Below are 24,911 nucleotides of genomic sequence, written 5' to 3'. Positions count from 1 at the left end.
ACAAGCTTCAGAAACCACCAATCAGAGCCAGAAAGAGGGTCTTAGCACTGAGAATCATATTTGTATACTGTGAAGAAAACCTGAGATTATCCCACTTTACCATGGTGGAGATATTAGTTTAATAGTAACAATAAATAAAGTTGCCTTTAAAGTTAATCACACAAGTAGCATCCAGACCCAACAGATGTGATGGATAAACCCTATAAAAGGTGAGTGCAAAAGAGGAACCGTTGGTTAGATCCTCCAGGCAGCTTCGGACCAAGATTGAGATGGACAAAGAACTCTGCAGCTGAAGAAGAGCCGGGGCCACAGACTCGAATATGTTCTGTGCATGGGGACCAACTCGTCAGCCCTGCAACATGTGGCTTCAAATTGCACTTCTCTCATCAGCTGGGTTGAGACCCCAAAGACAAAGACGAAGACCAAAGAAAAGATGAAGACAAAGAAAAAGGCAAAGACAAATTACAAAGGCAAAGAGGAAGAACTGGTGCGTTCCTTCCGTGAGACCAGCTCGTCTACAACTCAACGGACCAGAAAGATCATGAGACAAGGTAAAGGGAGTTTCAGAGCCGCAAGTCAAGAAGCTGAAGACCGCAACGCACAATAGGAAGTCACCCTAAGACCCGAAACCTGCTGCTCTAAGTCAGTACTCTTCCTGCCAGCGCCCAAGGCCTGTGTGACCTCACCATCCAAGCATAGGCGAAAGCTCGTCAGACCTGCAGGGATTGCTTTACTAATAAAATAGTTAGCATAAAGAAAATCTAAGAGATGTTGTGGACATTCAATTAATGAGTCACCTCGAAGTTCTTTGATGGTTGTAAAATAGCTTTGATGTTTGATTCTGGAGAGGAAAAGGTGGAAAATGTTTGATAGGTTCCTTTCAGCTCAAAACTATATGTTAAACAACATCCTTGGGACTCGCCCGAGTAACTAAAACCAACCTGGTTTAGTAACAAGTGCACGTTGTAATAAGAGAGAAAGAGCGACCGTTAACAGGTGTGCCCTGTGGAACTAGTTGACTGCAGGCTGCTCAGTCTGGCTAATTCACAGGGGGAAGACGGGTGGGACATCTGGATGGAGGTCGTCAGAAACCAGGCAAGTCTTTCTCAATACCAGCTTAAACAGAGTTTACTTCAGGCTTGGACAGGGTAAATCCCAACAGATTTAGGAAACTCAATTCACCAGTTAGACCAGTGTTTCTCAACCTTTTTAGGGCCAGCGCCCCCTATCCATTATCCAGTTCCCTTACTACCCCCCCATCAAAGAATTTGCAGGCTACTTTGCACTGAATATTATTTTATTATTAATATTACTATCCTATCACTGTTGTTGATGTTTGATTTTTATGGTTGTTTCTGGATTTATCGTCAAAAATAATTTCCCAGAGAACAAAAAAGCCATGTGAATAGAAATTATTTTTACAGGTGTCTAGGAAAAATGAAATGAATGGACATTCATCTTAACAGCAGCCAATCAGAGTTCTGTGTAATTTTCTAGTTGTTAAATATTACACAAAATGAGCAGATAAAAGATGTACAACAATGCCAGTTTAAACTTTGAAATATTTGCAAAACAACTGTGCTCTGGATCATTAAATCATGAATAGAACTTCAACAATATCAATCATAACTCTTCTTCTCTTCAATGTTTCTGTGAGTTTCTGGTGGTGATGCCTTCAGGAGAATGGGACATCAGAGTATCATTCATAAAATTTCACCCACATGGGATTTACTGTGTAAACCAGAGCTTTCAGTGGAAAAAACAATAGTTCCAGATCCTTTTGATACCATACAAATATGGGACAGGAACATGGATTATATCTTTATATAGACCTGTCTATTGATTTATAGATTAGTAGTTCGTTGCTCCGTTCTATGTCACGGTTCTCCTGTTTCAGAGTTTTGCGCAAAGTTCGCATCGTCTTTTTATTTATTTACAGCACAAGACGTAGAGCAGTCGGAAAGCGCGTATCGATGGAGAAAAGCAGACTGACGTAAACTTTTCATCTCCGGTATTCTGATGATTAAAATTCAGAAGTGCTGGTGCTACCGTTTCATACCAGATCATGCTCTCCATCGAGGTAACACCCATGAAGGGATTTCTTTATTTAAATGGGTTAATGTTTTTGAGGGATACACAGTGAGGGTATCGTGACAATAAAAGTGATTTTCTGTTGTCCTTCCATGGAAGCATGCAGTAACCAGGCAAACATTAAAACACTTTTTAATAAAAGTTGCATGATCACATCACATCACTGCCAAAATATGTGCACAAAAATCCTCAATAAAACATAAAACATTTTAAAATGAGACACCAGACAAGTGAATCACAGCAACGTCATCAGCCGGTGCAAGGCTGATGCGGTGAAGCTACCAATAGCAGGAGAGCGGAGCTGCGCCAAAAGCTAACAAACACTGAAGAGAAGAAGAGCTGCCATCGATACAGTTGCAGTCAAGCATGTTTTAATGTTACACAATACAGTTTTAACAAGTTGCTCAAAGTCTAAACTGGTATTGTTGTGCATTTAAGGTGTAAAGTTTACCTTCAAGCAAACGCCCCCCAAAAGAATCCCAGTGCCCCTCTTTTGTAAAAATTTCAGCCAGTGGAAAATGGCTGAAATTGAATGCTGCCCCCATTGAGAAACGCTGGGTTAGACGGAGAGCTAAATGTGGTAATGATGGAGAAACAACTTACAGTTACAAAAAAAAACCTGTTTATCCGCAATGATGCTAACTAGCCTTAGCATTCAGTTGGCCAGGCCAGCTGTAGCGTAGTTGAGACCATGGGGGCTGGAAGAAGTAAGCAGTGCTATTGTTATGTTAGCATGGCCACAGATGGTGGTAGACAAACAGTTTTTGTGTAATGGTATGTTGTTTCTCATTTCAATTAGCACAGCTACAGCATGTACATTAGATCAATTGACAGCGCTAAGACCCTCCTCCTCGCTCTGATTGGTTGTTTCTGACTGAGCTGTTAAGAAACAACCAATTTTTTCAAACAACTTTCCTGTCAATAGCTTCCCATATTTTGTTGGTTTACTTGCAAATGTCAAGTTGAAAATCGAAGATGATGACATCATATTTAAAAACACCTGAGGCCTGTAATTAATATCAAAGGTGGATCAACAAAGTGTTAAGCAAAGGCTGTGAACACTTACATAAATATCGTTTCAAGGGTGTCTAAACACTCAAAAACGTTTTTCTTCATAATGGGATATTTGTGTGTATAATCTTTAGGAAAGATATTTATTTAATACTGTTTGGAATAAACAGTATTTCTGCAGATGGCAGTAGGACCACAAAGTAGCGGCAGAGGAGTTTGACATTTTCAGACTATTTGTCTCATATTTTACTGTCCTAACATAGTGACTGTTTTAACAAATATGTAAAAAAAAATTTAATAAAGGCTACATTCTGCAGCTTTGGTTTGGACGCTCTGAACATTAATGGTATCAAAGGTTTTGCTTCATCCTCCGAAGCTTGTGGTTAGGATGTAACCAAATGGTGTGAACACTTTCAACAAGGTACTGCATTTAGGACTTCATTGTATACATCCAGCAGCTCTGTGTGGATAAAAATTCTACTTTTGAGACAGGCAGACATCTTGATTCAACTAGAGCCAAAGCCTGGAGCTCTTTGTTCCTCCACCGGCAGAAGTTGCATTCAAGAAAACTCTGTTGTCTGGGTGAGGACTGACAGGAGCTGGCTGAGGAAGCTTCTGAAGTCTCTATCTTAGGGCTGGCACATTTCTGGACTGCCGAGGAGCATTTTAATGTTAGACAGACTGACACGGCTAGTCCGGGCTGGGCTGGACAAGCACTTTCTCCAATATGAATGCAGATTAATCCCCTTTAATAAGCATCAGCATTGGGGAGGGGGCTGACGAAGTGTAATCAGCATATAAAATTTCCATCAAATCTAATTCCTGCTGGCTGTGTGCCATGCCAGTATTGTGATTTATCTCTGGTGTACTGACAGCTTTACTGCACTGAGACAGGACACTCGATACATCAGCTAATTGTCAATAGAAAGAGAGCAGCACTGTAAAGCCCCTCGATCACATTCTGATGCAGTCTCAGCTTTTGATCTCTGCTGAACTGAACGTTAAATTGTGCTTGCCAGTAAAAGGCTTTTTTTTAAAAAAAGAAAAAAAAACATGCTTCCTCTTTGGGGTCTAAGAAGACTGACTGAAAACCGCACAGTTTTTGCAAAGATTACTCATCTTTCATAATGTGTCGACGTAATGCTTTAGAGCAGTGTTTCTCAACCTTTTTTGGGCCAGCGCCCCCCTAGCCTTTATCCAGGTCCCTCACCGCCCCCCACCAAAGAATTTGCAGGCTACCTTCCACTGACCATTATTTTATCATTAATATTACTATCACTATTGTATATGTTTTGATTTTTATGCTTGTTTCTGTATTTATCATCAAAAATAATTTGCAGAGAACAAAAAAGTAATGGGAATAGAAATTATTTTCACGGGCGTCTACAAAAAATGCAATGAACATTCAAATTAAAATTGGTAGGCCTAACAGCAGCCAACCTGAGTGGGAAAAAAAATCTTATTTTGTGCCATTTTCTAGTTGTTAAATCTTGCACAAAATGACCAGATAAAAGATGTACAACATGCCAGTTTAAACTCTGAACTATTTGCAAAACGACTGAGCTCTGCAACATTAAAACATGGATAGAACTGTAACTACATTAATCATAACTCTTCTTCTCTTCAGTGTTTGTCAGTTTCTGGTAGTGCAGCTCTGTGCTGCCTTCAGGAGAATGGGACATCAGAGTATTATCCATAAAACTTCACCCACATACAAAAGTTCCAGGTCCTTTTAATGCCATAGAAATATGAGACAGAAACATGGATTATATCTTTATATAGACCTATCTATTGATTTATAGATTAATAGTTTTACTGGACAGAAATTACAAAGAACAAATCTGGTTCCTAATCAAATCCTAATGAGTCAAATCGAAAGTGTCATGGAGTCATCAGCCTGATGACATTAACACTGACATGAAAGATAATATTGAAGAAATAAATATATCAAATCTAATTAACAAAATAAATAAGTGATCAGTTCTTTAAGATACATTTATTCTCAGTACTAGATATGGTGTTAAACCCATGACATCTCAACAATATTATTTTACATTTTATGTGGAAATAGTGTCTGTTTATTCTTGCCATACAGTATTAATTATTGCTCGAAAGATCTTGCCATACCATTTTATTCCTCTGTATTTACTTTAGTTTCTGACTTTATTCTTGCATTTTGTTCTTCATTCATTTCCATTTAGTTTCATTTGATTATTATTATCCTCTATTGGTTTATTGCTATGTCCACTTTAGTTTCTTTCCTGTTGCTAGATTTATTTTATCGTTTATTGACGCTCACCATCAGTAATTTTCACTCATCACCTGCTGCGCCGCGTAATTGTCATGCTTGACATCATGTGTTGATTTTTCACCGTTCAGCGTCGGATTCTCTGTTTTTATGCCATAATTCACATCTAGTTCGTCACTCCGTTTTATGTCCCGCTTCTCCTGTTTCAGAGTTTTGCGCAATGTGCGTGTCGTTTTTTTTTTTTTAAGCCCCTAAGGTGCAGGGCGGTCGGGAAGCGTATCGATGTGGAAAAGGCAGACTGACATAAACCTTTTAAAAATTAAATGGGTTCATTTTTCAGAGGGATACACAGTGAGGGTATCGTGATTTTAGCTACCAGTAGCAGGAGAACTGAGCTGCGCCAAGAAGCTAACAGAAGCTAACAAACATTGAATAGAAGAAGAGCTGCCATCGATACAGTTTCAGCCAACCATGGTTTAATGTTACACAATACAGTTTTACCAAGTTGCTCAAAGTCTAAACTGGTATTGTTGTGCATTTAAGGTGTAAAGTTTCCCTTCGACCAAACGCCCCCCAAAGGCATCCCAGCGCCCCCCTTTTGTAAAAATGTCCGCCAGCACCCCCTGCCATCCTCTGAATGCCCCCTGGGGGGCGGTACCGCCCACGTTGAGAACCGCTACTTTAGATTAAGTAGAGGTCACATTCATATTCATGCATGCTTTGACAAAATTGTTTCTATTTAAGGTTAAGGTGAGAAAGCGAGGCGTCCCAAAGTAATCCCTATTTTTGTCATTTGCAGCCAAAAATGTCAACAGGATTTTATGTAATGATCGGCACAGCACAGTGTAACCCTAACCCTTGCAAAGTGGAAGCAAAAGGATCAATGGTTCTCAAACAATTTTACAAAATGAAATCTACAGTGTGGCATTCATCACTTGTATCTATTGTCTCTAAAAAGTTCAGAAATGACTTAGAAGGGGCAGTAATATGTATGTTCCAGGCACATAGTGACATTTTATAGCACAATCATAGTAACTGTTAGCTTCAGTTACTATAAAAATGCTGCATATATCAAAAATAACTTAAATGTAATTTGACTTCTTAATTTCTGTCTCTGTCTCTTTAAGAAGCTCCTGCTCTTTCTGACACTTTGCCTTTTCAGCACGTTATCACAACGTAATATGCTTCTCATTATGCTGTTAACTTTTCTTAGGAGCTTTGGACTGAGAAATAGTTCATATATTGAAATCAGCAGACACCAGGTGTTTGCTAATTACTGCTGCCACTAGTCTGGAGGAGCTGAGTGGGGAAAGTGGGGGACAGGGGTGATCTGCAAGGCAACAAATTACAAAGTTAAAGTTTTTTTAAATTATGTGTTATATGTATAACATTTCCATAAATTTAAATCAAGCTTTTATTAGTATTAAGAACATTTTTATTCTTATTTTTCTTTTCTATCTTTTATTACTTCTATTGGCCATGGTTTTGTGTTTTTAAACATCAAAGTTGTTCAAGATGTCAGTTCAACATCAAAGCTATGTTGTACTGAAGCTAAGATAGCTTTGATTTTGATTATGTTAATCTATATCAAAGTGAAGGTATCATAAGCTTGTGCTTAAATGTATTAGTTTCGTCCCCAGTATTGTGTTTTTTTTTTATCCATTTCTGATTTCTTTATGGAAAAGTCAAAAAAAGAGATAGAAAAATAAATAAACTTAACACAGTTACTTGCTTGTGCTACAAAATGGCATGATGTGTCTGTAAAATACACAACAAAGCTCCTTTAACATTAGATTTTAGCCAAGGAATCTGAGAAGGTTCAGCCCAAAGCTGTGTGTAAAAGATGTTACAGCAAAAAGAAAAATTAACAAAAGTCGTCCTGAACAAAAGGAAAAACCAGTTGTCTAAATGAAACTAGAGGAATGTAGACAGGTAAAGCACAGCATGATTTGATCACTGGAAATAAAACTAGCAGGAGGAGGAAAATGGATAGATTGAAACCGAGCTCTGAAACCAGAACCAGATTGCTACAACAGACGAACAAAAAGAAAAGAAAGGGAAAAAAAGGGCTTTAGGCTTGGCAGGGAAATAATTTTGGTATGCAGGGTTAAAAATCATGGCTAGTAGCAAAAACTGACTTGTAAATGTTGTTTGGCAGGTTAAAGTGTTTCCACCCATGTGAGGTTTCTTTTTTTTTTTATTAGCCATGATCAAGACTGTTGTAGTCTTGATCATGGCTACAACAGTTAAATTGGGTAGGAGGATGACTCTGCGCTCGGGAGGGGGTTAGGGTGAGGGGAGGTGATGGGACAAATGAACAGTACCTGCAGGGGTGAAGGTGAAGGACTGAACTGCAAAACAAGAAGACAGAAAAAGTTGTGTGTTAAAAAAGCCTGCAGAGCAAAGCAGTGCTTTGAGAGGAGGGGATGTGTTTGTGTGCGTGTGTGCGTGTAGGGGGAGTGGAGCTGAGATGCACTGCTGCAGCCAGAGAAGCAGCCGGCCCATGGGCCGCTGAGCAGGTGCCACAAATTAAACAGAAAACAAAACACAAAATGTAACACATGAAGATGAAGCAGCAAACATCACTGCCGCAGTTCACGCTTTTCCCCGGAAAAATGAGCACATGTATTCCCGTAAATGTGCTTTTCTTGAATGTCTGATTATTAATAGAGAAAGAAAAAAAAAACAAAGAGAGTTTATTTCCATTTCCACCTCTGTAATGAAAGCCACTGCACTTGGCAGAGGAAGCGGACTGGCTTGGGGATATCGACCATGAACATGTAAGGGTCAGTGTGTGGGCGTAGAGCCGGACTATAGCTGCGGCTCCAACCACTCCATTCTGGCACCTCGACTCCCCCACCCTGGGCTAATAACTCTGTGGGTGGAATTGTCAAAAAAAAAAAAAAAAAACCAGCAGCCTGCCGGAAACGATCCGAGCTAACATCTGTCTCCCCGCAGAGCCGGAACAGAGCATCCATCTTGATGATATCGCTAGCAGCAGCTATGGTATTGACGGATAATGATCTAATGATAAAGCATTCTCGCTTTGAAGGGAGAGGAAGAAAAAAACAATAAAAAAATGAGCAGAGCGAGAGAGGAGTGGAGGACTTTTTTTCATCATTTTTGCTCAGGCACCTGAGGAGCCAGCCGCTGCTAACCTGCATAGTTGCTGAGACCCTTTCTCTTCTTTCTCCTCCAGTAGAGCCAGATGCTGAAGCCCATGAGGATGACCCAGCAGGCGCCTCCAATGCCAGCGATGAAGGCTGGCTGCTTCACCACGTCCGTTATCTGCTCCGTGATGCTGTTGTTCCGGTTTCCGTGTATGATCACGTCCCGGAACTCTTTCCCTGAGGGCACACAAACAAAGCAGACAAGATTAATACACATGTATCAGCACCAAGATGTGAAGGGAAACAGGGGGAAAAAAATCTACGTATGCTTTAAATCTCTCGTGGGAAACTTCAGTCGTCGATGAAGCACTCCGTGACTTTGAAATATTACGTTTGTTCACAGTAAGAAATACACAAAGGATTGTTTGGAACCAGAGCTAAAAATAAGCAGGTCTTGATCATTTTTAGCAGAGCTGGAGTATGTAACTTTTGTAAAAATGTTATTTTCTTACATATTTGTTAAAACTGTCTCCATGTCGTTACAGTACAATATGAGACAGGTTATCTGTGGAACAACTCATGCTCCTCCTCCCTGAACTAGGCAATTGAGCTTGATTTTTTATAGATTAGCTGTTTCATACCATACTGTTCTCAATGTGGTGACAGTTTTAACAAATACGTGAAAAACATTTTTTTAAGAAAGGGTACATACCCCAATTTTAAATGTGCCGATGTGAACAAACAGAACTACAGAAATACAGAAAAAAAAACATTTCCCATTAATCTAAACAAATTCACCGTATTGACGACTCAAGCTCAAAAGCAACAACTACTTTTGCAACATGTTTCATACTGTATTATAGTTCATGTCTTCAATCCAGTGACATGGACATATGCTTCTGCTATTCCAGATACAGACCCAGACATAAGAGAATATTTTGAGATTTGTTTCTGGAGGGGCAGTGAAGGAGGTTCATGTGGTTTTTGTGTGGTCATGTGACAGTGATAGTGATGGAGCAGAGGATTGTGGGGAGTCAGAGGTGTGGCCGTTTTATTTCAAGTTGTCAAAAAGGATGGTGAAGTACATGTAATATTGATAAATATTGGTTTTTGGCCAAAAGAGCAATATTAATATGAGATATTGATATTGGCCAACAATTTTCATATCGATGAACTCCTATCTTGTCTGTTAACCAATCTAAGGTTTTATCTCTTGTTAGCAGACATAAGCACATCGTCTTCACCTTTAAACAACGGTACTGGCTGCATCATGCTCTGGGAATACATTTCTTCTGCACCTCTAAAGGTTCAGAGTTTATTCAGGACATTTAAAGAGGCTTTTTGAGTATATTTGTGCTATTCATGTGCTCTGAAATTGCCCCACTGCGACAAATAAAGTCATCTGAGTTGAATCAAAAATTGTGCAAGTTTTCCAAGACATTCTGGTCTTGCTGTGCTTCGTCTAAGGTTTTATCAGGTTTTGTCGAGTTTTAGAGGAGGATACTGACCGTCAAAGCTGAATAAAGAGCAAAAAAGGTTGTGAGGTGAAACAGAATGATCAGACTGGAAAAGACAAAGTCTAGCAGCTCACAGCAAAGCCCCAGGTGATCAGGCTGTTTGCTTTGTTCAGCCTCTAATTCACTCCACCACCTCTGCAACACACCGCATGAAATGAGAACAGAGCGCCACGGACTCTATTGATCCCCAATCCCATGTCAGCTCCCGCTAGCCGGCTTGACAAATATTTCTAGCAGCGAGGTACAACCAGAATCACAAAGCACCTCACTGTAACACCGCTAACTTCTCACGGTAACAAACACATGGATTATTCACAAACACTGCGACATGCCGAAAAGATGCTGATCTGCATTGTTCTGCCAAAGCCGTCTGAGCGCAGGCACCTCTGAAGACAAGCAAATGAAAAAAAAAAAAAAAAACTATATTATGAGTGCAAGCTCAGTGTTCTGCTCTCAGAGATGGATTATGTGAGTGACACTGGGGAAATAAGAAAACGCTGCAGGCCAAGTCATCAGTTATGGGTCAAATCAGAGAAAATCTGCCAGAGCTCCACATAAATCACAGTCAGAGTGCATTTCCAAACACCATTTCAACAATATCATCTGTTTGGTTGCTTTCTCCCCGCTCCCTCCAGCATCACTCTCTCTTAAAAAGTGGACGCCGAAAGGCTGCGACAGATTTCTATCAATTTATCTCACCGATGATTATAGACTGAGGTTCACTCTTTACTCCCACTCCTGCACTGGTGCTGGCGGCGACCTCCACGTGATACACCACGCCCACCTGCAGCCCGCCCACCACCACGGAGCGGATGGCTGCATCCACCGTCTTGTTCACGTGGAAACGTGTCTCATTCCCTAGACACCAGATCTGAGAAGGAAAAAAAGAAGAAGTTGATTTTAATGTAGTCATGTAGAGGTGCGGTAGGAATGGATGGCGGTCGCTTCCTGAAACGGACCTTGTACTCCTGGATGATGCCGTTCTGGTGGTCGTGCGGAGGGGGGTCCCAGGAGATGCTGATGGAGGTGCTGTTCTGGTTTCCCACTGTCAGGACGGTTACCTGCTGAGGGGGGGCGCTGGGAGCTGAAAGAGAAGGAGGAGCAACGGTCAGACGCAGCATGGCGAGGCTCTAAAACGGTTTCTCAATAGTCAGCGATGGGAAATGGAAAATATACGGAGACTCGCTAATGTTTACAGACATCACACACATAAGCTTTAATCTACTTACTGGAACTTTACATAAGAGGCTCACACAATGTTGTTAACACCAATCTGTTTTACTCAATGGGAAGCTTAAGGCTGTAGTATGTAACTTTTATAAACAATCAGGGTTTTTTTCCCCCCATATTTCGAAAAACTGTCACTAAGTTGTGACTGTATGTGACAGATAATCTGTGAAAAAAATCAAGTTCCTCTGCCTTCTCTCTGTGGTCCGGCATAAATAATCAGTTTCTGGTCTGAAATAACCAAACAGAGCCAGGAGGAGGGCCTTACTGCTGTAAATATTCCTTGCTAAATGTGCTGATGGCTTAGGAACATCTTAACATTGCAGGAAAACCGTTCATCAGCCATCATGCTAACTATCCTGAACATTAACGTCAGGAAAGAGCTGCTGTAGCAGAGAGCAAGGGCTAAGCCCCTCCTCCTGGCTCTGATTAGCTGTTTCTAACTGAACTGTGAATTTTTGCAGATAGCAATTAGACCACAGGCAGAGGAGCTGCTTGTTTTACCACATATTATCCACATATAAACGGCTTGTAGTCCGGAAAATACGGTATATGAAAAAAAATCTAAATGCTCTCTGGTATTGTTCAGGGGGCCAGACCAAATGTGGAGGTGGGCCGGATCCGGCCCGCGGGCCATAGTTTGGGGACCACTGTTTTAGATGCATCTCAACTTCAACACACCTGAGTCAAAGAATGAGGTCGTTAGCAGGACTCTGGAGAACCTGACTGCACTGAGGAGGTGATTCAGTTATTGGATCCAGGTGTGTTCTACCAGGGAGAGATCTAAGAGTTTCAGGACACTGGCCCTCGAGGACCAGGATTGCCCACCTCTGGTCTATCTCATATTATCTAAAAGTTACACATTACAACCTTAGGACTTATGATGTAATAAAACTTTACACTTCTTCATCCTTGACCTGTCTTTTGTGTTCTTTGGTCTTCCTTGTTTGGTTTGTTCACTAATGTTCTCTAACAAACCTATATAAATATTTTCTAATTAAGTGACTTCCAAAGTCACCTCCCGTTTCATCTGGGACTGGTTTGTGGCACAGCAGACTATCCAGACTTTCTTCTCCCCAGCCAGTTGGGTCAATTTGGTAAGACATTAAATTCTGAGGTTTTAGTACCTTTGATAGATACTCTATTCTTCCATAAGAGTGCGTGAAATTGAACCATAAGAGAAAAGGGGGAAAAAAACAATGACAACACCAGTATTCATGTCTTTGGAAAAGAATAGCATTTTGTAGGGAAGGCACAGTTGACTGCGGGTTTGTAAGGATAAGATCAGGTCAGATCTGACATGGCTGTCGGCTGTCTTTAACATTTGACTGTGATTTCATATATCAGCCTCTGCTCTGCTCTGGTGGATTTGCACAGAGGATACTGGTATTGATTTGTGCGATGATGGCCTGGCAGAGTCAGGCGAGACTTCTCAGTTATGCTAAGACTCTGTCAATAGGCTTATTGGGATGAAGAGCAGACACCAAAGAAATATGAAAAGCAAAAAAAAAAGGCATTTAATAGGTGGGAAACAATGTCTAAGTAAACACATCGACAGACTCTCATCGATCAGGCGGATGAAACTAAAGCCAGTAGGTAGGGACGGAGGGAGGTACCCGGGAATGCATCGGCTCCGTCTGCAGGCAGACAGGTGGAGAGGATGGAAACAAGAACAGCCCGGGCTTTCATAAACCTCTATTGTTATTCTGACCGCAACAATCTTCTGACCCCGCAAAGCATGAGACGAAAAAAAAAAAAAAACTGTTGGCCCAACTGGAAATAACACTTTAAAAATAATGTTTTCTCATTTCCGTAGTGGCTGTCAGGTTGGCGGTTGGGGAAGGATCGGCGTGGCGGAATACTGACAGGTCAATCACTCCTGGTGCTGCCTCTCCCTCACCTCACCTCACCTCCATTCAAAATGGCATGTGTAACCCCGTAAATCTGTGCTCATCCCTCAGCGCAATTGGCCACACGGGCCCCAGGAGAGCCAGGAGGCCCTGGCATGGTGGAAGATGAATGGTTCCAATGATGAACTCAACACCTTGGCCAGATTAGAAACAATCTACCGAGCGAGCATCTGATTGAGCGAACGCGCCCGGTGCCGTGCACGGCACAGTGTCGCGATCAGGTGATGAAGTGCCTGGCTTCTCCGCGGAAGCCATCAAAGGCAATGTCGTTCAAAGTTAATGTTATGAATGATTTAGCAGCTGATTATCATGCATATTTGTGCTAAACAATACACATTTTTCATTAGAGGCCTTGGAGGCTGTGCTAATAGGGCCATTAGTGGAGTGATGTATGGCAGGCAGGAATGTGACCCCCCTGTCTCACATGTGCTCACCATGCTGTGCTGAATGATGGGAGGAAGACAAACAGAGCTGATCATTACTAAAAAGTAGCCAATGGTTAATGACAAGGCGTGGGCGGTGTGGGATCTCCCTAGAGAGCGACATGGAAAATTAGCCGACAAATAAACATTTAGGTGACGACAAATAATTTTCTTTTCTTCCTGAATAAGGACTGTTGTTGCCTAAAGTATATTCCACCTCAGGTAGACTTTCAGGTGTAATGAGATGGGAGTCAGAATCAATTTATCAGCCTAGGTACACAGACCACCTCAAAGGCATTTGTTTAACATTTCACATTTTTTCACATTATAAAAAATGTGAAAAAATAATTTAACTGGGATTTTGTAGCCTCACAATCTAAGGTCTTCAAATATTTTTTATGAAAATTGGAAAAGTGTGATGTGCATTTTCATTTACTTCCTTTTACTCTGACGAACTTCAATAAAATTAGTTGCCTTCAGAAGTCAAGTAGAGCCCACTTCTTTGGAATTTCACTTTAACTGCTTTTACATCTTCAAGCCTTTTAAGTGATGCCTCAACTAAGTTTGTTGCCCATTCTTCTTTCCATTATATTCTTAACTCACTAGTGCTGGTTGCTTTGATTCTTTCTTTCATGTTTGAGGAATCCTTGAATCTCCCATGGCAACCATTCAGATGGGGCCTAAACACTTCCTCTCACAAAAGCTGTACCTATTTGCACAAAGCTCCTCCCTGTAGCCTACCTCTCCCCCACGCCTCTTCCCATCTGCTCCTTCAGACTTGCGGCAGCAGCCTTTAAACACCTGGTGAACTGTGAGTCTGCTGAGCTCATCATACAAACTACTTCTCAGTCCAACGCGCCCGAGAATTGTTGTAAACAGCATCATAAGATGTTGTGATAATATGGTAAAAGCAGAGCTTATTAAAGAAACAGAGGCCCAATTTTAAGGCATCAAAATACAAAGTCAAATTTCTTCCAAGTTATGAAAAAACTGTTGGCCCAACTGGAAATAACACTTTAAAAATAATGTTTTCTCATTTCCGCAGTGGCTGTCAGGTTGGTGGTTGGGGAAGGATCGGCGTGGCGGAATACTGACAGGTCAATCACTCCTGGTGCTGCCTCTCCCTCACCTCACCTCCATCCAAAATGGCATGTGTAACCCCGTAAATCTGTGCTCATCCCTCAATGAGGTTACTATGTTACACACCTAGGGAGAATTTAGAGCAGAGGTGTCAAACTCCAGTCCTGAAGGGCCGCTGTCCTGCAGTTTTTAGATGTGCCACAGGTACAAAACACCTGAATCAAATGGCTTAATTACCTCCTCAGTTCTCCAGAGCCTTGCTAATTACTTAATTATTCTATTCAGGTGTGGTGCAGCAGAGGCACTTCTAAAAGTTGCAGGACACCGGCCCTCGAGGACTGGAGTTTGACACCCCTGATTTAGACAGACCAATTAACCTGACAGTCATGTTTTTGGGCTGTGGGAGGAAGCCGGAGTACCCAGAGAAAACCCACAAATGCACAGGGAGAACATGCAAACTCCATGCAGAAAGACCGGGGCCGGGAATCGAACCCAGAACCTTCTTGCTGCAAGGCAACGGTTCTACCAACTGCGCCACTGTGCAGCCCAGTTTACTTAATGTCCTGAGATGAAATTTTGGTTTTCTAATTTTTTCAGTCATATTGTGGTTCTGGAGTAAAAGTTGGGTTTATTCTGAAGCTTTCCCCACTACGTTAAAATGTGTGCCGACGGTTTCCTTATCTGCCTTTTATTGTTTCTCCATCTTTACTATGTTACCTCAACGAGGTAACATAGTAACCTCATTGAGCTATAAAATGGGACTGGAAAATACATAATGCTGGCCCTTTAAATAGAGCTGGTTAAGATGTTGGGATGACATTTCATAACCGAAACACTTCTGTGATGTGTTCTTGTTAACTAATGTTCTCCAGACCATTAAGGCCTTCGAAGAAAAGGCATTTTTATACTGAAAACCAATTTCACACACCTGTCTATTAGGTGACATCTGAAGCAACCATATGTCACCTTATAGATAGGTGTGTGAAAACACAGAGGTCTGTGGTACAAATGTATAAGAATGCTATTAATAATTTTTCAAGACCATGTAAATATTTATATGGAGAATGAGGTTCAATGGCTAAAGGGAATAGTTTCAGTTGCCCTAACCTTCTGATGGAGTTCTCTAATTGTGTTAGCTAATGGATACCCTAAGTTTTAATCACCTCTTGAACTCGATTTTTTTTCTGGCCCCCATTAGTCATCCAAGGCAGCCTGAATAGCCCAGAACAAAGTGTCTGACAGTGTATTAGCTATGAAAAGAAACAGAAGCAACGTTACGACAAAAATGGAAAACGGCTGGAATTCTGGAAGACTGGACTAGGAACAGAGGACAGGGGAGGGGGATACCATCAGCACAGGTAATAGCTGGGACATGTAGCCTCTGAGGTCTATCGGAGATAGGTCTGCTGGCATGTGTGTGTGTGTCTGTGTGTGTGTCTGTGTGCGCGCGTGTGCATGTGTGTTGGGGACAGCTGGGATGTGGTGTGGTAGCAGTTCCACTCCTGTGGCCAGTCAGTGTGAGCAGTGCATGCACACACTGGCCACAGGAGATACGGCCCCCTTGACGAAAGGGAAATAAACGAGCCTGTCAACACAACAGGATGTGAACTGTCTCCCAACACATGCAGGCCTGTATATGCTTTGTTAAGATAGGCTTCACCTCCACATCGAAGCGCTTGTATCTTTCTTTTTTTGGTTTTGAGAGGATGTGTTATATAAGTCTTCAACCATACAAAATAACTCAAGTCATTAAAACCAAAGGCTGCCGTGGTATTGATGCATGCAGTTTTCCTCCCTGCAAAGGTCAAAATAGTAAATTCATTCAAACAAAGGCACTCGTGTCCTCGTGAGTGATTTTTACCACGCTGCACTACGGCCTTGTCAGAGTCTCTATAAATTAAGCTCTGGGTGACAGCTCATCTTTGTAGCAGGAGGTGTGTGAAGTTTCCAATCACAGTGTAAGTGTGTGGATACTGCAGCAGCACTGCCAAACATGAGTCAACAATATAAAAAGAGATATATATTACAAAGATATACATTGAAATGATGATAAAAAAAAAAAGCAGAAGAACACACTCAACTAGCCTAGAGGCTAATCTCCATAAACTCAATTCGTTTGAGTCTTACCCTCTTCGGTGGTCCGCGCCGTCTTTGATTCGCTGTCTATGCCTTGAAACTCGTTGAAGTACGGCCGGACCTTGATCTCATAAACGATGCCCTTCTTCAGCAACGACAGGACGACGCTGCGCTCCGAGGGCACCTTCACGTCCTGGGTCTGCCACGCCCCTGGCGAAGGAAGCCCAGACGTCTGCCTGTATAGAACCCGGTAACCCTGGATGAACTGGGACTGACGGTCCACCTGGGGAAGCAACAAAGCCAAGGTTATGGTTGGGAAGAAAGCATGTGACGGCGACTTAGTGGTGTTTTCCTGCAGCATGCTTTACAAGGCTGCATGCATGGCACTTTAGGAGCTGTTACTTATTTAATGGGGCTTTTATCACCAGCCATGCAACACTCTGCTCAATTATACCCACCCTGACACTACCTCACGCTAACAACTCCACCTTAAAGGAAGTATATACAATAAATAAAACCTGGTGACACCTTAAAGCACGTCTCGCAACTATAAGAACGTCATGCGGCCACAAATGCATGTTCCCATGGGAACGTACAGCAGAGGTGTCTTTAGCAGACATTTTCCCCTTAAAATAAAAGAAAAAAAACCTAAGAGGAGATCTCTGTGATGGAAAAAAACCCCAAACAGGGCTTTCCTTTAAAATTTGGGCCGCTTAGGTAAACAGAAAAAAAAAAAGCTGAATTTATGCAGAGGAGGAGCCAGCACATAACTCACTGTAATGGCTTGTTAACAGTAGAGGAAGTGAGCGCTGCTTTCAAGTGGGATATTAAGCAGCTGTTTTTCACCAGCACAGACTGAGTAAATCAGCACAATGGATCTCAACCCCCCAACTCCCACCCACAACCTTGTTGGTGTTGGACTCTTATTAATGGGATGATTTGGAAATACAAAAAGCGGAAATCTCTGCTTACTGAAAAAAAAGGACTCCTGATTGATTTAGGCCGCCATGGTTTGGTGTTTGTTAGCTTCACGTTACAATCATAAAGCGAAAGGGTTTAGCATTAAATTAGCAGCTAGTTCTGGAGGAGGGAAATGGAGGGGGGGAGGCTTACTGCAGGGGTCAATAAACATGTCAGCGGGAAAACTGCTCATGTTGTTCGTTTAAAAATGCTAACCGCCACCCCATCTGCTAAGTGATGTGAGGTAAATACCTGCAACTGAGTGATTTATGGCGCCGTGCTCAACATAAATGAATGAACACCTCAGCCTCTAAGAATCCGAGCGGCATTTATGTCCTCATTACCAAGCAATTAAAATAGAAAAACCGCTCGAATCCAGGAAGGAGATGCTTCTTTTTTCTTTTTCATTCCCTCAAACCCACATAGCACAGACAGACCTTGCATATAGGAAGATAAACGCATTACCTCTGCAGCAAAACCAGATTTCGCAACCATTAGCGATATTTTAATTTATCAGGGCAGACTTTGTTTTAGGGAGGAAAGATGGAGGACTGATGAACATCCAGGTGTCTCTGACATTTCCTTTGATGCTGGTTGTGGTTAAAGAAACCATTTCTACAGCCATTTGATGTTTGGTTACTTTAAAGTTGCCAATTACAATATTTCAAAAGCTGTAGTCAGGAGGGAACGGACTGACAAAAAAAAAAAAAATCCCCACAACAAAACAAACTGTCGCCTGCAGGAGAAGCTTCAAAGATGGATCTTTAATGTCAACTATCTCGGCTTTATGACAGGCGTCTGCAGAACTAAAGATGGAGAAACAATAAAAGGCAGATAAGGAAACCGTCGGCACACATTTTAACGTAGTGGGGAAAGCTTCAGAATAAACCCAACTTTTACTCCAGAACCACAATATGACTGAAAAAATTAGAAAACCAAAATTTCATCTCAGGACATTAAGTAAACTGGGCTGCACAGTGGGGCAGTTGGTAGAACCGTTGCCTTGCAGCAAGAAGGTTCTGGGTTCGATTCCCGGCCCCGGTCTTTCTGCATGGAGTTTGCATGTTCTCCCTGTGTATGCGTGGGTTTTCTCCGGGTACTCCGGTTTCCTCCCACAGTCCAAAAACATGACTGTCGGGTTAATTGGCCTCTCCAAATTCTCCCTAGGTGTGTGTGTGCATGGTTGTTTGTCCTGTGTGTCTGTGTTGCTCTACGACAGACTGGCGACCTGTCCAGGGTGACCCCGCCTCTCACCCGGAAGGTTAGCTGGACATAGGTACCAGCACCCCTCCCGGCCCCACTAAGGGACAAGGGTGTAGGAAAATGGATGGATGGACATTAAGTAAACAGAAGAGAAAGGTTGTCCCTTTAAAGAAAAACTGAAGCAATTTCTGAAATTTATACTTTTGAGTTGCACAAAGTGATCAAGTATAAATATAACATCACACCCGTTTCTCTAAGTGACACGTCAAAAGAGTGAAGACAAGAACACATGTGAAATGGATAAAATACATGTGGATGAGACATTTCTTTCCATTATACTTTAGTTTGCTTGTACTTTTTCATAATTTCTACTTATTAACTGATGACTCTAATTTCATTAGATATAAATATAATTTTTAACAAGACCAAGTCACCACTTGGGTCTACCAAGTCTCCAATATAATCATTAGATCTTATAAGATCTGCTGATTGCATCTTGGCGACACCCCAAAAGAGAATAACTAAAAAAATACACAAGCATTTATCATATTATTTATAGTATATTGCTTGATAAACTCTAGCTCTTTCGCTATCATTTCTTAAAAAATGGTCTTATTGGTCTTTAATGGTTTCTAAAATTTGGTCAATTAAATCTAAAATTGAGTTTCTGTAACAATTTCTGCGGTTTTGACATGAAACAAACTTATATCCATATCCGTTGTTAAGTACGGTGGAGGTTCTGTGATGTTGTGGGCCTCTTTCTCTTACAAATGGCTTGGGAACCTTTCACCTTCCGTACCAAAAGCTTTTCCTTGTCTTAACTTTCATTTACTTTTGCAGAGACTAAGCTAACTCCTCCCACTGCAGCAGTAGCAAATGTAATTATAAAAATAAATGTGGTAAATGGAAACACGGAAATTAAAAAAATAAAATAACTAAGATTAACACTGTGTAACTCTATCATGACTTCATACTCAGAAGGAATGGAAGAAAAAAAATAGTTTTAATGTTTTAAACATGTTTTTCTACAAAAGAATATACTTAAAAAATTTGAGTTTAACAATTGTTCAGTCATAAAAAACATATACGCAAATAACAGGAGGATTTTTTTGAGGCCTTTCACAGTAATCTCATTTTTTTTTTACATATAGCATCTCATGTTTAAACATTAAAACATGTTGCAGGTCAGAAAAAAAAAAGAAATCAGATTTAGTCACCAGTCACTTACTGTCCATGTGACCTGAATAGTGGTGGGACTCAGGACAACAGGATTATGCAGGCGAACTATGACCTCTCCGAGCTCTTTCTGCACATACCTATGGTCCACTCCCTGGGCTGGAGGGCTTATATCTAGAAAAAAAAATGAGAGCAGAAAAGGGAGAAAAATGAAGGCGCTTTCTATCACTATGGAGAAAAAAATTGGGTTTGAAATGTTTATCAGGGACTTTTCTGCACGTCCTCTGGTCTGACTGAGCAACCGCAGCGGCGAATGAACTCAGAATTTGTGACCCTCGGACACATTAGATGGAAGATTAATGGACAGTATGACACACTTTTTCAGCTCGTTTCCTTCCCCACATGTGTTTTATGTTAAAAGAAATAAAAATTTTACTATATGAGATCATGAGAATGGTAAAAAAAAAAAAAAGAAAAAAAAAAGCGACCCACTGTGTGAGTTATTTACCGACACACAGAGCAAAACTCTCACAGGAGGAAATTGTATTTTAAAATGAAAAAAGAAAAAAAGACAGCGCGACACAGTGCTTAATCTCCACCCACCTGGATAGAAAGAGTTCACAGAAGACAAGTCGTCACATATCACCTCAAAAATATTAGGGTTTTTGCTGAAAATCAGATTTACGGGGTTTTGTTGCGTTTATTTGACAGAGTGTGGGTAAAGACTGCTTTTATTATATTTTCCAGTTTTTCTTTTTTTCTTCTAAATGGAAACTTTTTCTACACACTGAAGACTGCGGTCTGCTCAGGACGTAATCAAATCCTCTCTGGCTTTGGAGATGGTCATTTTCCACCACTATAAAGATTATCAAAGCGTGGAATGAGATAATACTGTTAGGCCTTCCAAAAGTAGACATGCTTATTTTACATAATTGCTTAACCCTCCTGTTGTCCTCATTTTCTGTGTATAGGGAAAACACATACAAATCTCGGTTATTTTGACCTGAGGACAACAGGAGGGTGTAGCCTTAATGAGCTAAGCTCAACTGAAGAATTTAACCCCTGGAACTTTCTGCAATGCTTCAGCGCGGCTATCTGCCGCAAAGTTGCTGAGAGAGGATGACGAGGATCGCTTTTTAGAAAGAGACAGAGGCCGCAGCGTGTAATAAAATAGAATATATACTCATAAAAAAAAAAACATTAAAAAGTGACTATTACAGTATTCAATGAATAAAGACTGATTATTTTATGCTAATGTGGAATACCTTGAGTTCTAACAGGTTCAGACATTGGGCTCGGATCACTTAAGCCTTGGCCGTTGACGGCTCGGACCATGAACAGGTAGATGGTGTTGGGACGGAGGCCTTTGACGGTGAACTGGGTGGTCTTGACATGGTCCGCCACGGTTTGCCAGCTGTTGCTCACAGACTGACTGTAAGAGAAGAGAAAAGATGCGTTCACACCGTTTTTCAGTCCAGTTTCCTTATGATACTCCAGATGTGTAAATGCGACACTAAACCCAAGAAAGACTGAAACTCCCCACATGCTTCAAGCAGACTCAGTGTTGGCTCAAAGCAGATGTTTGCTGGACAAAAGAACATTTTTACGACCGCATATGCTTACTCAGTGTCGCACAGCAAACTGGAAGCGGTGTTAACATCATAGGCAACACCAAGCTGATGAGGTGAAGAGTTACACGGTGCAAGAATGTTAATCAACCAGACTGTCATTTTGTGCAGGACTAACAGTTGTGTTGTAGCACCAAGTGGTGAAGAAATGTGGCTAGATGCCCAGCTAGCTTATTAAACGTGCTAGTATCTATTCAGATGGTAGGAAATTAAAGAGTGTGTCATGAGAAATGTAGGTAATTCAGTGATTCTTGAGAATAGGGACAAAATAGGTTTTAATTTTCCCCAATTTTTTAAAAATTATTTCTCAACCTTATGTATGCAAATATGACAAATAATGTTTTGGAAATATAAAGATGCTAAGGTGCAGACTCCCAGTTGCAACATTTTTTTTTTATTACATTTTTAATCGACCTGACCCAGAACTTTGTCATCACCATCTGACAAAAATAAATATAAAATTATTTTTAAAATACCCTATTAGTGATATTTTTACTCATTTTTACAGACAAATGCTTCTCAAGAAACAAAATAAATATTTAAAACAAAAAACAACAAAAAGTCCATCAGTTGGATTTGACAGTGCATGACGGAGTTGACACAGAACTGAAGGTGGTGACAAACTAGTGAGCAAAAAGAAAAACTTGATACATGTGAAGTAATGCAATTTATGTAAAATACATTAACATGAATTAATTGCACATTTAAGTGAGATTTGACAACAATTTAACTGAAAAAGTCTCAAAAACTGATGGAGTTGACATCTGACGGAGTTGACAAAATACCAAACTACGTCAATTTATATGATGTTATTCTGAAGGAGGCCATATTGTAGCTCATCAGGTCCATGAAATCTTTACAATATACCAAAATTAAGTTTTTATTTCACAAAATTTCATCAAAGTTTTGTAAATTGACAGTTATGGTGTTGACATATCGTGGTTGTGACAAGCAACTTAGGAATAAAACAAAAGAAAAAACTAAAGAATAACATATGCTAACCAGAGCTAACTAGCCCTCTTAGCAAAGGAAGAGAAAGAAAGTGGTCATGGGGTCCTTAGAAGTTCTCATGCCCCCCAATAATGCCTGATTTTTTTTTTACATTCTTTTTATGTCTGACGGTGTTGAAAAAAACTACGGACAACTTTCAATGGAGTTGGAAAATATATAAAAATGATTTTTAATTCAAGTTCTTGATACTTTTATAATTATTTATATGACTACTTATACTTAATTGTCATAATATATAATTTTAGTATTTCTTTAATTGTTTTAAACTATTATAATGTATTGAGTTCTGCTCCTGGACAAGGGATTTTAAAGAGACCAGCCACCTACTACTATACAATGTTTAAAATATACATTGTTGTGCTCACATGACCCAGGTTAGTTTAGTCAGATATTTGAAAAAATTATATTTTGTGTATATTTTATTCAAATTTTGTGCTTTATCCGTAGGACCTGTTTTGTCCCTATTCTCAAGAATCACTGAATTGGTATGCTCCACTATGAAGCCTCAACCATCAGCGGGCTGGAGTCCGCGCCGGTTACAGAAAACACACAGTACGCCAGCGTATGTGTGAGAGTTTAAAGTGAGAAAATGTCAGTATAACCTTGAATACAAAGACAGTAGAAGTACAGAGATGTGTAAAGTTATCTAAACTGGCTAAAAATCAATCCTCCAGCTGCAGCTGATCCAGAACGCTGCTGCTGCTGGTGTTCTGATTAAAACCAGGAAGATAGAGAACATCACCCAGTTATAAAGTCCTCCCACTGGCTCCATGTAGCTCAGAGAATAGACTTTAAACTATTTATATTAGTTTATTAATCACTGGACGGCTCAGCACCACAATACATTAAAAATCTGCTGTTGTTGTATCAACCTTCCAGACCCCTCTGGTCTTCTGGTTCTGGTTCTGCTCTGCATCCCCAAAACCAGAACCAAACATGGAGAAGCAACATTCAGCTTCTATGCACCACAAATCTGGAACAAACTTCCAGAAAACTGCAAAACAGCTGAAACACCGAGTTCCTTTAAATCAAGGCTAAAACTTCACTTGTTTAAAGTTGCTTTCGACCCATAAAAACTGGAGTATTGACATATCTGATAGGTATTGATATGTTTGATGAAAACATTTGACAAAATGTAATGTTTGTTGCTTGTTTCATAATTGATGACTGTATTATGTTTTTATGACACAAAGCACGTTAACTGCCATGTTGATGAAATGTGACATACAAATAAGATTGACTTGACTTAAATGGAAAGTGTGATTTCTGACATGTCAAGACATGCCTATATCTATCTTGTTCATTCAGACAGAGAAAGAGATAAACAGAGAGAGAGAGAGACAAAGAGAGAGTGAGTGAGAGAGAGAGCTTTTAACAGATTAACAGGAAGGCATATTACAGAAAGTAGTCACTCCATTTCATACTTTTGAGCTGGCAATTTTTGGGAAATTTTTAGAAATTTTTAATATACTGAAAACTATGTTTATGCTGTTGTTATTAAAGAGAAATTAGAACAGACTAAAATAAGCATTAGGTCAAAACTTAAGGAAAAAGTTTTGACCCAGAATCAACCTCCGTACTGGATAGTAAACGAACCTGAAAGCTTCAATGACAAAGGAAGAGACAGGAGAGGCTCCGGTCACCCCGGGCTGCCACAACAACGACACGCTGTTCTTGGTAACGTCGGTGACCTGGGGTTTAGACGGTGGACCTGGAAGCTCAATCTCATCATAGCTCTTTGTGACAATCACTGCCGATGATTCTGTTCAGAGGAGACAAAATGGAGGAGAAGTTTAACTTTACCACACTCCAGACTTTTTGGCAACCTGGTAAAGATGGATTACAAGCCTTCCATCCATCCATCCATTTTCTTGACATCCTTGTCCCTCAGTGGGGTTGTGAGGGTTGCTGGTGCCCATCTCCAGCTAACGCTCCGGGCGAGAGGCGGGGTACACCCTGGACAGGTCGCCAGTCTGTCGCAGGGCAACACAGAGACACACAGGACAAACAACCATGCACACACACACTCACACGTAGGGGCAATTTAGACAGACCAATTAACCTGACAGTCATGTTTTTTTTGGACTGTGGGAGGAAACCGGAGTACCCGGAGAGAACCCACGCATCCCCAGGGTCTGGTTACACAGGGAGAACATGCAAACTCCATGCAGAAAGACCGGGGCCGGGAATTGAACCCAGAACCTTCTTGCTGCAAGGCAACAGCTCTACCAACTGCGCCAC

The 24,911-nt window shown here is 40.8% G+C and overlaps 1 protein-coding gene across 12 annotated transcripts in view; it reads right to left on the bottom strand.

The window, feature by feature from the left end:
- The window catches only part of robo2 (roundabout, axon guidance receptor, homolog 2 (Drosophila)), a 525,042-nt gene that overhangs the window by 54,286 nt on the left and 445,845 nt on the right, over nt 1-24,911 (bottom strand). For 6 of the 12 annotated variants that reach the window (XM_008424864.3, XM_008424871.3, XM_008424869.3 and 3 more), the window contains 8 exons: nt 24,267-24,432; nt 21,297-21,463; nt 20,084-20,205; nt 16,744-16,975; nt 10,937-11,061; nt 10,677-10,848; nt 8,509-8,697; nt 7,675-7,701 (listed from right to left, as the gene is read on the bottom strand). In XM_008424864.3, the coding sequence (XP_008423086.1) occupies nt 7,675-7,701; nt 8,509-8,697; nt 10,677-10,848; nt 10,937-11,061; nt 16,744-16,975; nt 20,084-20,205; nt 21,297-21,463; nt 24,267-24,432 (1,200 nt within the window). The remainder of the gene's footprint in view (nt 1-7,674; nt 7,702-8,508; nt 8,698-10,676; nt 10,849-10,936; nt 11,062-16,743; nt 16,976-20,083; nt 20,206-21,296; nt 21,464-24,266; nt 24,433-24,911) is intronic. The other 6 variants (XM_008424867.3, XM_081614911.1, XM_008424870.3 and 3 more) reach the window with 1 other exon arrangement.

Source organism: Poecilia reticulata, chromosome 13, assembly GCF_904066995.2.
Source record: "Poecilia reticulata chromosome 13, P_reticulata-male-v2, whole genome shotgun sequence".
In the NCBI taxonomy this organism is placed as follows: domain Eukaryota; kingdom Metazoa; phylum Chordata; class Actinopteri; order Cyprinodontiformes; family Poeciliidae; genus Poecilia; species Poecilia reticulata.
Note: the sequence above shows the minus strand (reverse complement) of the source record. Positions and strands in the feature narration are given on the sequence as shown.